The 13,468-nt window shown below is 49.1% G+C and overlaps 1 protein-coding gene across 1 annotated transcript; it reads right to left on the bottom strand.

The window, feature by feature from the left end:
* Positions 1 to 6,803: 6,803 nt before the first annotated feature.
* Positions 6,804 to 13,149, bottom strand: LOC137305233 (zinc-binding protein A33-like). Its single transcript, XM_067974078.1, has 6 exons — positions 12,739 to 13,149; positions 12,552 to 12,647; positions 12,227 to 12,460; positions 11,519 to 11,541; positions 11,306 to 11,421; positions 6,804 to 7,448 (listed from the first exon to the last, which is right to left on the bottom strand). Exons 1-6 carry the CDS (start codon positions 13,147 to 13,149, stop codon positions 6,898 to 6,900), a joined length of 1,431 nt encoding a protein of 476 aa, XP_067830179.1. The 3' UTR covers positions 6,804 to 6,897.
* Between the last annotated feature and the right edge of the window lie 319 nt (positions 13,150 to 13,468).

A 13,468-nucleotide genomic window follows, 5' to 3' on the forward strand; every position in this document is an offset into this window, starting at 1 on the left:
CACATCTGGATGAAATTTTATCACATTTACAAAGAGAAAAGACATTCGATGAAGTTTGGGTGTGCACCCATCATCAGACTGAGAGACAAACGGGTATTTTACTCAATCTGGGAAAACGGAGAGTGAAAAAGGAGGAGGGGAGAGGAGAGATCAATGCTGATTTGAAAGAAATTGTTCGGTTGCATGGATCGCTGGCTCGGGCTTCGGATTGGTGTCAGCCTCGCCCACCTTGTCTGTTTTGCCGGCCTGGGATTCGGGCAGTTCCTGCGGACGAGCCCCATCTCCTTACAGTCGGGGGCACCGCACACGCCCCGATGTCCAGAGGACGCGGTGGGCCGTCCCCTGGTGACTCACATAAAAGCCACCCTGGGTTTCCTCCTCCCGGGCCGGCTGCATGTAGGTCTGGTGCCGGAAGGATTGGACCTGACGGAGGTTCGTCTCCCTGAGGCCGAGCGGGATCGGTGCAACATCTGTCCTCACCTCTCCCAGTTGAATTCGAGGGAGGAGGAGCTCGTTGGGGATCAATGGCGGGATATTTGTTAAAATGATTCTCTGCCTCCCGCCCTGGAGAGGATCCACCAGCAGGAATCTCCCGCCCACCGTGAGCCCCTTATTGAGGGCCAGGAACACAGCCCGCTCCGACCTCAGGAAGAACACGGCCTTCCCGGACATTTCAGAGGCGGCGACAATGAATGAGGGGCCGACAACCCCAGACATGGTCTTCACACAGGCTTCAATGGGCATGTTGGGCTGAGTGTAGCTCTTGACCCCATTCTGTTTCGTAAAGAGGCGAAAAGGTGCCTGGGCAGCAGGAGCAGCTGCGGAGGCCAAGCCCGCGTCCGTCCGGCTTGTACCGGGCACCGGCGAAGGTGGAGTCGCCCGATGAAAATTGGGAGCTGCACTTCACCCAAAGAGAGAGAGAGAGGGAAGGAAAGGGTGGAAGGAGGGAGAGAAAGAGAGGGAGAGAGAGGGAAGGAACGGCGGAAAGGAGGAGGAGGGAGAGAGGGAAGGAGGGAGAGAGAGATGGATGGAGACAAGGAGGTAAACTGTAGAAGTGGGGGAAACGGTGAGTTGGGTGGGGTGCACTCGACTGGTGTTTTTCCTCCTCTTCTTGGTTGGGGGACAGAGACGTCTTCACCCAGACAGCTGAAGCTGCCGAGGCTCACTGCTCCCCAAGGTGTTCATTGCAAAAAGACTTCACCCAGGCAGCTCCAGCTGTACTGGGCCAGGCAATGGAGTTGTTCATAACAAGTATATTTTTAATATCGCACTCGCCCTTGTTCCGGCCTTGTCCACCACCTGTCTGATTGATCGTCCCCGGGCTCCCTGATTCTCGGCCCCGCCCTTTCAGTCTGATTGACAGACTCCGGGCTCCCTCACTCCTTGCTCCGCCCCCTCAGTCTGATTGACAGTCCCCGGTCTCGTTCACTCCCAGCCCCGCCCCCTCAGCCTGATTGACAGTCCCCGGGCTTCCTCACTCCAAGCCCCGCCCCCTCAGCCTGATTGACAGTCCCCGGGTGTCGATGCCGTGCTTTCCATGACCTGCGAGTTCTTCCTGGGACAGCTTAGAGGGAGCTTCAACCTGCATCTAACCCTTAAGACCAGAAGAGATAGGAGCAGGAGTAGGGCATTCGGCCCCTCGAGCCTGCTCCGCCATTGAATGAGATCATGGCTGATCTGATTTTTCCCTCAACTCCACTTTCCCGCCCTTTCCCCACATCCTTTGACTGCCTTGCTGATCAAAAATGTGTCTAACTCAGCCTTGATTGTATTCAATGACTCGGCCTCCACAGCTTTTTGGGATAAAGAATTCCAAAGATTCATGACCCTTTGGGAGAAGAAATTCCTCCTCATTTCCGTCTTAAACGGGCGACCCCTTATTCAGAGACTTTGACCCCTAGTTTTAGATTCCCCCACGAGGGGTAACATCCTCTCAGCATCTACCCAATCGAGTCCCCTCAGAATTTTGTATGTTTCATAAGATCTCCTCTCATTCTTCTAAACTCCAATGAGTATGGACCAAACCTGATCAATCTTTTCTCATAAGACAGCCCTTCCATCTCTGGAATCAACCTCGTGAAGCTTCTCTGAACTGCCTCCAATGCAAGTATGTCCTTCCTTAAATAAGGGTACCAGAACTGTATGCCGTACTCCAGGTGTGGCCTCACCAGCACCCTGTACAGTTGTAGCATGACTTCCCTGCTTTCATACTTCATCCCCCTAGAAATAAAGGCCAATTATCCGTTTGCCTTCCAGATTAACTGCTGCACCTGTATGTTGATTTTTTTATGTCTAATGTACGAGGAAACCCATATCCCACTGTATGGCAGCACTTTGTAGTATTTCTCCATTCAAATAATATTTTGCTTTGTTATTTTTCCTCCCAAAGTAAATGACTTCACATGTTCCCACATTATAGTCCATCTGCCAAATTTTTGCCAATTCGCTTAACCTGTCAATATCCCTTTGAAGACACTTTGTGTCCTCATCGCAACCTGCTTTCCCACCTATCTTTGCATCATCAGCAAATTTGGCCACAAGACACTCTGTTTCTTCATCCAAGTCATTGATATATATTGTAAATAGTTGAGGCCCCAGCACTGATCCCTGCGGCACCCCACTAGTTACACATTGCCATTTGAAAATGACTCTTTTATCCCAACTCTTTGTTTTCTGTAAGTAAGCCAATCCTCTATCCATGCCAGTATATTACCGGCAACACCATGAAGTCTCATCTTGTGCAGTAATCTTTTATGAGGCACCTTATTGAATGCCTTTTGGAAATCCAAATATACTGCATCCATTGGTTCCCCTTTATCAACTATGCCTGTTACTTCCTCAAAGAACTCTAATAAATTTGTCAGACATGATTTCACCTTCATAAAACCATGTTGACTCTCCTTCATTGTATTATGAGTCTTCAAATGTCCTGCGACTACTTCCTTATGAATGGATTCTAGCATATTCCGAATGACAGATGTTAGGCTAACTGGGCTATAGTCACTTGCTTTTTGTAACTCCCTTCTTGAATAAGGGTGTTACGTTTGCGGTTTTCCAATCCACCGGGACCTTTCCAGAATCTAGTGAATTCTGGAAGATTGCAACCAATTGCAACCAACCCGTGCTGTGCCTGGCCTGGGACTGTTTTTAGAACAGTGTTGGCAGATCTCTGGGGGCCGATTGACTCAGTGCCGCCTGATTGGGGAGTGATGTGTGTTTTGGGATAAGATCAAATAAATGCAAAGTAGAAGAAGAAAAGAAAGTAGTCACTAAGTTCGGTACCTCTGAAGAAGGCAATTAATCTCCTGAAAAAGAAAATGAAAGGAAACATAACTTTAACATTGTGCCATCACAGTGTGGTCAGTGAGCATATCTGCATTGTCACTTGCTAATTAAGTGTTTAATTTCAAAATACTGTTCGGCCAGAGAACTTGGAATTTTATTCTGAATTTAGCATACGGTGTAATCCACCTGGGAGTACTTCATGTACAACGTGAAAATGTTTTTCATTTCCCAGCACCGGGAACCCTGCTCTCGATGGATACTGGGAGACACCAGCAGAGGGAGGTGGATAAAGGTGAGACTGAGTACAGAGATGCTGAGATACACCAGGTGATAATTTGTGAGGTGCTTGAGGTGTTGGTAGAGGTGGTCCAGGTCTGGTCTATTGTCCGATGCTCCACTGTCACAATCATCCGAGTCATCGCCCACTTTGTCTGGAGTTCCAAGACAGACTGCTTCCACTGGGACACCATGTACAAGACCCCCAGACAAAAGGGGGGAAGGGCATCAACAACGCTGCCCTGATCCTGATGGCCGCCTTTCTGCGTGGCTGCCTCAGGACTTGGGTAGAGCCCCATTATGCAAACACCAAGTGTCACTTCGTGCTCAGTTTCTACCTGTCCACCACACTGAGAAGATTAAGTTCCCTGGCCCTCCCTGTGCGTTCTTTCCTGCACGCACAGAATCTCCGCGCCACTGCGAGCTGTCGTCGATGCTGCAGTGGGAATGAGAACTTTGCTCAACTTGGACTGCCCCTTCACAAAGAGAGTGTGGAGAGAGATGCGTTGATATTTGTCTCAGATCATCGCCAACCGCTCGGTAACAAAGGAATCTGTGCTCTACAGGCTGTTCCCCGGGACGCAAACAGAGACAGATATCAACTGCTGCTGGAAGACGATCAACTCAGTGAAGGAGGCCCTTTGGTCTGCCCAAAACCGAGTGGTCTTCCAGCTCAAGCACGACCGAGTGCTGCCGATTGGCACACTCCAAAGTCCAGGAGTACGTGCTTTGGAACGAACTGAAGTGAGGTGCGCTCTCCTCAAGGGCTCCATGGGGAAAGGCCACCGTGTAAGGCCATCCCACCTTGTATTGTGCACCATATATTAGGAGATATGTACTGTGTTTGAATTGCAATATTGGGATCGTTTGTGAACGATCTGTATTGTATTGTTTTGTATTGTATTGCTTTCGAATTGTTTTTTTTATATTGTATCTTTAAATTCTACGAAATAAAGTATACCTTGAATTTTTTAAATAAAAGACTGTCTCTGTACCTTTAAAAACTATGTCTCACTGCACAAGTATTTGAAATATATTGTAGGACGGTGTGATTGTTCCTGTACCTTTAAACTCTCAGACTCACTGCACAGTTATTTCAAGTGTATTGAAGGGTGATGTGTGAGGGAGGAGGGTCTGTGAGGTGATGTGTGTGGGAGGAGGGTCTGTGAGGTGATGTGTGTGGGAGGAGGGTCTGTGAGGTGATGTGTGTGGGAGGAGGGTCTGTGAGGTGATGTGTGTGGGAGGAGGGTCTGTGAGGTGATGTGTGTGGGAGGAGGGTCTGTGAGGTGATGTGTGTGAGAGGAGGGTCTGTGAGGTGATGTGTGTGGGAGGAGGGTCTGTGAGGTGATGTGTGAGGGAGGAGGGTCTGTGAGGTGATGTGTGTGGGAGGAGGGTCTGTGAGGTGATGTGTGTGGGAGGAGGGTCTGTGAGGTGATGTGTGTGGGAGGAGGGTCTGTGAGGTGATGTGTGTGGGAGGAGGGTCTGTGAGGTGATGTGTGTGGGAGGAGGGTCTGTGAGGTGATGTGTGGGAGGAGGGTCTGTGAGGTGATGTGTGTGGGAGGAGGGTCTGTGAGGTGATGTGTGTGGGAGGAGGGTCTGTGAGGTGATGTGTGTGGGAGGAGGGTCTGTGAGGTGATGTGTGTGGGAGGAGGGTCTGTGAGGTGATGTGTGTGGGACGAGGGTCTGTGAGGTGATGTGGGAGCAGCGCCTTGGTGCAGGGTGAGGATTGTGCTCTTGATTTCCTCCCTCCCCTCTTTCTTTCTCTTCCTTTCCTCTCCTTCCTTTCACTCTCTTTTCATTCCTCTTATTTCTTACTCTTTCTTTCTGCCTCCAGCTCCATTGTCTGTATCGTCTTTTAAAGCGTTTCATTCCCTCATCCTATTTCCCTTGCCTTGCCCCTCTCTCGCGTTCCCTTTTTCATCTCTCTGTTTTCACTTTCTCGCTCTCTCTTTTCTCTTTCTCTCTCTTTTCTTGCTTCCCTCTTTCATTCTTTTTTCATCATCTCTCATTCATTTTTCTCTCTATTTACACTTTCTCGCTCTCTCCTTTATTTCTCTCTCTCTCTTTCCTTTCTCTCCTCTTCATCCGGCGAGAATAGTATGGGAGAGGGTTCCCACCACGGTCCAGGAATCGCAATCCCCCGGGGTAAATCTCCCTCACTGTGACCTGACCCCCATGGTATCATTCCCCCCCCCCCCACCGCGCTCTCCCTGCCATCACCGCTGCAGTGCACTGGACATTACAATATACTGGACCTTGCAATGCACCAGATATTACTTCACTGGTGGTGTTCAGGCAGCTTCAAGAATCCAAACTGGTGGCCCTTGTGGAGAAATGGAGACATATTGTTGAGTATTTTGGATTTTAACGTTTATTTCCCAAGCTCTTCCAAAGGGCAGGCTATTGACAACATATAGTCATGGCCACTAAATTTATTAACGTGACATAGTTGATACAATAAAATGAGAATATTAACATTTGGTATTGAGTTACAAAAAAGGTAAGTAAAGAGCATGCATTACCACTTGTTCTGATCAGCTGCTTTCCAATCGAATAAACACAGAGCTTCGCTCACACTGAGAGTGTTCTGTGCTTAATCGATTGTCAGGCTCGTGGTAGCAAGATCAGTCATATCAAAGTGATTGCAAGAGTATCAACTCCTCAATATTCTCGCTGGAACAATGACAGAAACGAAATATATCTGGAAAGTTACATTTCTGTGCAGTTATGGACATTGACATGCAATTAGTCCCAGTGACACTTGGAAACACCCAAGGGAACTAAAACAAGATTTCAAGATAATTACAGGTGAGGAAGGCCTTTCTGCCCATCTTGATCCATCCATCCAGACAGATCTTAACATCACCCCATTGTAGCATCAAATTGTTTCTGAAATGATTCCAGGGTTCTTGTTTCCATCGCTCTATCTGGAACCTCACTCCACAAGATGATGACACTTTGGGGTGGAAACAAGGTGGTAGTACCCCCAAAAATGGTGGGCAGAGACAGAGGAGAATTAAAACTTGGGCAATGCTCCGTCAGTGCTGCACTGAAGTGTCAGCCTGGATTATGTGCTCAAGTCTGTGGGGCGAAAGAGAGGCAGGAGGGTTCCATGGGAGTACGAATAATTGGATGGCTCTTTCAAAGAGCAGCCACAGGCAAGATGGATTGAATGGCCTCCTGCGCTGCACGGTTCGAAATGAGGCTGGTTTGTAATTTAAATGGGATTATCACCTGACTCGGGACTATCCGCACCACCTGTGACTGAGGCCGACGCCCAGCAGTTTGCAGCTGGCAGGAGGCAGGTCGGCGGTGTGGAATTATGGGATGGACCTGTTAGTGACCTTTAACCCCGCGGATTGTCAGCGGTGCTGAGTTTCTCCCGTCGTCATTCAGTCCTGGACTGAAGATCGGAAAGATTCTCTCAGTGAAAGTGTGGGTGAAAGTGTGGAGATGGGACATGTTGTCCGCATTGTAAAATGACACCTGTCCTCCCTCATAGTCCAGGTGCACCCCGATCATCCAGGGCTTCACACTCGGGGTGAGGGGGGTCCGTGAGGGGGAGGTGGCGGCAAAATAACCAGTTCCAGGATTCAGCCGCACAGTCCAGTATCCGGTCTCAGGTCTCGGGTCGATGATCACTTTCCTGTTAACAGACACACGGGCCACTCCCACTCTCCACCAAGTCTTGTTCCCCACCTCCACCTCCCAGTAGTGTCTCCCTGATGTGAATCCCTCCGATCCCAGGACACAGGCCACACAATCAAACCTCTCCGGGGTGTCAGGGATCGGCTGCCGTTTCTCTCCGTCTCTCACACTGGTCCGGTCCTCAGATACGATGAGCCGGGGATGGGCTGTATTCGGATCCAGAGTCAGAGAGGCTGGAGCTGGGGGAAGGTTAAAATAACACAGTCAGTGAGTGATTTATTCAAACACTTTCCTGTTTAAAGTGCCCACTCGGGAAGTTCCCGGGACCTCTGGTGTTTTTAAAGGGTTCCAGGTTCTGTGATTGGAATCTGCTCCCACCCGGGGGTAGACGCTCCTGGGGCCGCTCTGACTTCCAAACCCAGTGAGAGCTGAGCGGGGACCGGGCGCACCTTGTGTTTTATTTTTGTCTTTCTTCAGCCCCTGACGCCCTGCTTCGACACCGACCCGCCACAAGGAACCCAGCGCCCCCTTGCCCTTCCCACTCCCCACCCCACCCAGAATCCCATGTGGTTCTCAGCCCCTGCAGAGTGACCCTCGGGCCTGTAGAAATAAACAAGGAACCGGCACCAAGAGGCTCCGACGTGACTTGGAGCACAATCTCGGCCCGGAGATGTTACCCCTGATATCCCACATCACCAATCAGCTCGATTAACGAGGGAAGATGGGGTGTGGAGGCGGAAATAGGATACCAGAAGGAAAGAAAATGAAGAAAGGGTGAAAGAAGTAAAAAGTAAGGAGGGGAACCGCTGCAGAAGAGAAGAAAGAACCGAGAGAGAGTGGAGGGGAACTAAACTCATCAGAGGGAATGGGAACCACAACAGATCCCGCAGAGGGCGGGGCGGAAAGAGCGCTCGCGGGGCAAACAGTGAGGAAGGGAGAGAGTAAAGAGTGCAAGGGGAAAATTAGAAAAGCAAGGGGATAAAGAAGCTGCGGTCCACAACTCGATGTGTCCAACAGCCTGACTCGGAACTCGAGATATACTGGAACAACCGGGCAGTCTCAGATTCAGAGAAACCCGCCCCCGTAATAGAAAAAAACACCCTGGACACAACAAATCGACATCATCCTGAATACAGTCCATCAACAAAATTATATCCAGGAATCTCAACAGACTCCAACACAAAATCAGCCAAAACAAAACGGATCTACATAAAAGGAGAGGTGGGAGTGTCATTTCTACAGGAGACCCTCCTCACCATATGTGAACTGCTGCAGCCTCAGAACAGGGCAAGGACATCATTGCTTGTGGATGTCAAGGTAACGGTGGCACTGAACTTTAATGGCTTTGGATCCATTCAGGTCTCTGCTGGCGATATTCTTGACAGAGAGAAGCAGAATGACCAAGCACGAGTGTGTGCCGCATTGCAGGCTTCCCCATGGTGCAGGGTGTCTTTGACTGCACGCATATAGCCATGTGTGTTCCATATCTCAACTCAGCCATCGTTATGAGCAGAAGGGGTTCGACTCCCTCAATTTGCAGCTGGTATGTGACCGCACGCAGTGCATCATGCAGCTCAATGCAGTCATGACGCCTCCATTGTGCTGCAGTCCAATCTACAAAATACCTTTGAACCGGCTCCATAAATCAATGGCTGGCTACAGGGTGACAATCGCTATCCCTTCATGAGGTGGCTTGTGATTCCGTTCAGTCACGCATGCACGCGCACAGACCGGCCTACAATGAGAGCCATGCAGCCACATGAAATGTCATTGTGCAAACCACAGGAATCTTATAGCAACGTTTCCGCTGCCTGGACCATTCTGGAGGAGCCCTGCATTACTCAGCTGAGCGGGTGTCCAGATACGTCGTGTTATGTTGCATGCTGCAAAAACTCGCCCTTATGAAGGAACAGCCCTTGCCACCGCCTATCCACCAACTCCCTGAGCCAGAGGCAGAGGAGGAGGAGGGCGAGGAGGAAGTGGAGGAAGAGGAAGTGTCAAGAGCAACAAAATGCACAGGCCCTGTCTGCCAGGGCTCTTCATGCTCACCTTATTCAAGAGCGATATCTGTAACCTCATTGACAACTCCCAAGTCACCAACAGTCCTACACTCCTCACATTTCCTCTCCCTCATGACCATCAAATCGCCCTCCACGTGACTGCACATTGCTTCCTCCCACAGCTTAAAGCGTAAATAAAAACCACCACCAACTGCGACTTCCAAACAAACATTTATCAGATTGCAGATTAACTCAAGTATAAAACCATTCACCTTTGTGAATTCCGTCAGTGCCTTTCATTCGTCTGCCTTTGCCCTTCCTGGTGCTTCTACGAGATGCACCCCTGTGGCTGGAGCATGGGTGGTGGAAGGTTGCTGACCTTCAATTGAGGTGCATACAGAGGAAAAATCGGAGCAACTCTGGACCAGGAGGGTCCGGATTAGACTGCACCATCTGGACATGGAATGCAGCAGTCTAGCCTGGCAGGCTGACAGGCAACAGCAAGGGCACTAACAGAGAGGCAGGGCTGGGAGCAGCAAAACTGTCATCCTGAGAGAGGACAGCAAGTTCGACTGCCATGGCGCCATTGCCAGTCGAATGGGGCGGCACCTCAGCAATCCTGGTGATCAACTGAAGAGCAGATGGATGGAGTGCTGTGACGCCGTGGAAGCCCCGTTCCACAGTGGTACCTTCCGGCGAGCGGGCACCTGTGGTATCCGTTCACCCCGCCCCGGCTCCTGTGAACTTGTGCCCATTGTCTCAGCACGTGCCGATCCCTGCTCTAATCTAGTCTCTACACTAAACGTGGTGTCAGTATCTCAGCTGGTGGATGCGAGTGTCAGATCAAGAGCTGGTGTGGCTTCATTATCCTGTCTTTCTCATCCTCCACCTCAGATAGTGCCGGCTCAAGTCTTGCGTATCTGCAATGAAAAAAGGAGACGGGTTGAGCTGTGGAGCGGTGAGAGGAGCAAGTAAGACGTGCGTGCTGACACCATCTACAGCACATTAGTCAGAAAATATTGTGGGATGTGGGAAACGAAAAGTAGAAGTAGGTATGTCGAGAACCTCTTCGTTGGGACCTCCAGCGCGCCACTTGCCATCGCCACAGCAATGGCCCGCCCAATTATCCAAAGCACAGTCACCTCCAGAGGAGTGAGGACGTGCAGGAGTGCTGATACTCCCTGAGGTCTTTCACACTGCCCGCTGATATGCACCATCTTCTGTTGCAAGACAGAGAGAAGAATGTCAGTGAGTGTCCTGTAAGAAGTTTGGGTGATGTGCCGGTCATGGGTGAAGAACTGCCGGTATATGTGACCTGTGAGTGGTGGGTGTGTGGATTGAAAGTGTGGTGTTATGTGAGGGTGAGATGCAGACTGCGAATTGCAGCATTGTGTACAGATGGGCAGCGTTTGTTGGTGGGTGGGTGACGGGGGTGGGGGGTGGGTGTCATCTTGGAGCAGTGTTGTGATTGATAGGATGTGTCACTTGACACTTGCATTCACTCACCTTGACCACTTGTGTCAAATCATTGAACTTCTTCTGGCACTTCACTCACATGCGTGGTGCAATGCTCCTGGCATTCACATCCACGGCCACTTCCTCCCTCTGCCTCCGCAGTTGGTGTCTGGAGGGTCTCCTGCCGCCGTGCAGGTACAGGATGGCTCTCCGTTCGTCCACTTACTCAGCCAGGGCCTCCACTGAGCTGTCGGAGAACCTCGATAAATTCTCTCTTGCCGGTCTACTCGTTCTAATTGTTATCCTCCACTGCTTGCATTTGCAGTGCACTTCCCCTTTAAGAAGTGGAGGCGGCCTTGAACTTGTGCTGGCCACGCCCCATATTGAGCCTCCTGGTGGGTGCAGCCTCTCGCCAAGGATAGCGCTGGCCGCAGGTACAAATAATGGAAATGAGCCTGAAGCATGAATCTCGCCTGATGCCTGCATCGGAAACAGCGGGCGCGGGTTAATCGCACACCGCGACCGTCGCGCCCGAATTCGGGCGTTCGCGAATTTAACCCCCACTCTCTTTGATATAATCTGATTCGTTATAATAAGAAATGAGTTGCAAATCAGCACAAAGAATCATCTCGGACTTTTACCGGGTTTGATGGCATCAATCATTTCTCTCCACACTGTGTACTGTAAAGGGCCGTTGAATTTTTCGATCGACAGGGCGCCATCTGCTAATGACAGTAATTGACCATCCTCGCTAATCCTGCAAATATTCAATAGTTGGTTATAAATTGATCATAAACACCTTTCTGAGTTATTTTACCAAACTGTGCAGAGTTTCAGTAAAGAACATGTCCTACCTCCTCTTCTGACAAATTTTCTCCTGAAATAAATAAAACACAAATCTAAGTTGACAGACACTGACCATCTATATCCGGACAGCAGAATTAGCCCAAATTGTGATAATCTGTTAATAATTCTGAATTCTCACTGCTGCCGGCACACAGATTGAAAGATTACATTACAAAAAGGTACAGAAGCACCGGAGAAAGTGCAAAAAGTTCCATGTCCGATATATTTGAAAGCCGGACAGAAGAAATTACACCCAAATTATTAAATGCTTCTCATAGAAACAGGGTATGGCTGAAAAATCTTATTTGTTTCAGACGATGGAAATCAGCATCAGTCCCCCTCACAGACACAGTGACTCTCACACCCACCGGACCAGACACACCCACACACTCACTCAATGTAACTGTAACTGCATTGCAATGTGAGTTTCAGGAGAATATTAAACTCGTGGGCAACACGGAAATAATTACAAGCTAAATATCAAGATCAGGGCAAATCATTCCCGGGGTGGTTGCTGGTATTCCAGGGATTCTGTAGACATTGTGTGAGGCCGATTAGTTCGGTGACAATAACAGATCCGCCTCGGAATAGACAAAAAATCGATCGATTTACAACAGTCCCGAATTATCTGGAAATTCTGCATTTACTTCAAAATTCTTGCCCATCATTTTGTGACTGTGAACATTCACTGAACTAAACTGAAATATAATCCTCACCTTCAGAAATATCACTCCGTCTTTTTCCTCTATCTGGTTTTGGAACTTTGAGAGCTTTTCCTGAATAGAATTTAAATTCTCTTGAATTTCTCGAAGATTTTCCTCCATTGGTTCGAGAATCCTCTCCTCTTCTTCCCTGAGATCTCTGATTAAACGCTGCTCTTTCTCACTGAGAATCTGGTGCATTTTAGCGAACTCGGATGTGATGCGGGTCTGCAGACTGCTCGACTGTTCCTACAAAATGAAATGTGAAAAATAATAATGTACCGCGATAAAGGAACAAAACTAACCGAGTTCGCAGAGAATCAGCTCAGGGAGACCTCACCCTAACTTTGGAAATCTGCTGCTTCTGTTTCAGTTCAGTTTCCAGAACCGCCGTTTTCTTGTCTGTGAGAGAATCTAAGGAAGATTTCAGCTGATCCTGGGATTGGGATCAAAAAATCACAGAATGAATGTGTTCGACCATGAAAATGTGATCAAATAATCAGGTGATCAAATCTGTTCCCTTTTACCTTGTAGATTTCAACAGCTTCTTTAATCGGCATGAAGTGGTGGTCTCTGTGTTCCCGCGCATCTCTACAAGTGTAACAGATCAGTTTCTTTTCAGTTTCACAAAACAGCTTCAGTTCTTCCTGATGTTCCTCACAGTGAAGTTTACTTTCCTTCTCTTCCGGATTCAGGTTTAATTTTCGAGCTTTCTCGGCCAGATTCGCTAAGGCCCGATTGGCCCTGAAGTTTCTTTCCGGAAACTCCTCTCTACATTCCGGGCAGGAGTTTGTTTCCTTCTGTTCACAACACTGTGCGATACAGGAGCGGCAGAAGTTATGCCCACACTCCAGTATAACCGGATCAGTGAACAAATCAAGACAGATGGGACAAATTGCCTCCTCGGTCAAATACTCGGCCTGCCGTCTGGAAGCCATGTTCACACTCAGCACTTCCTGATTAACCCCGCTTTTACCTTCGTTCCTGCTTCAAACTGCTTTTACCTTCGATGTCACTAGGCTCCCGAACACCTTCAGTTCAGTGATTTCACAATGCTGGTCACTGCAATAGTCAGGGAATTATTATTATATACTCGTCTATGTCTCGTCGAATTTTACACGGGGAGATGAAAACTGGAGCAGGATTAACCACAAACAGTGTTAGAGGACGGAGAGGCAATAGTTGAACCTGGGCGGGGAGGGTGAAAGTCCAAGGAATTGGCAGTGGGGGGAGGGGAGAGATCGAGGGAGGGGGCGG

Source organism: Heptranchias perlo, chromosome 39 (assembly GCF_035084215.1).
Source record: "Heptranchias perlo isolate sHepPer1 chromosome 39, sHepPer1.hap1, whole genome shotgun sequence".
NCBI lineage: Eukaryota > Metazoa > Chordata > Chondrichthyes > Hexanchiformes > Hexanchidae > Heptranchias > Heptranchias perlo.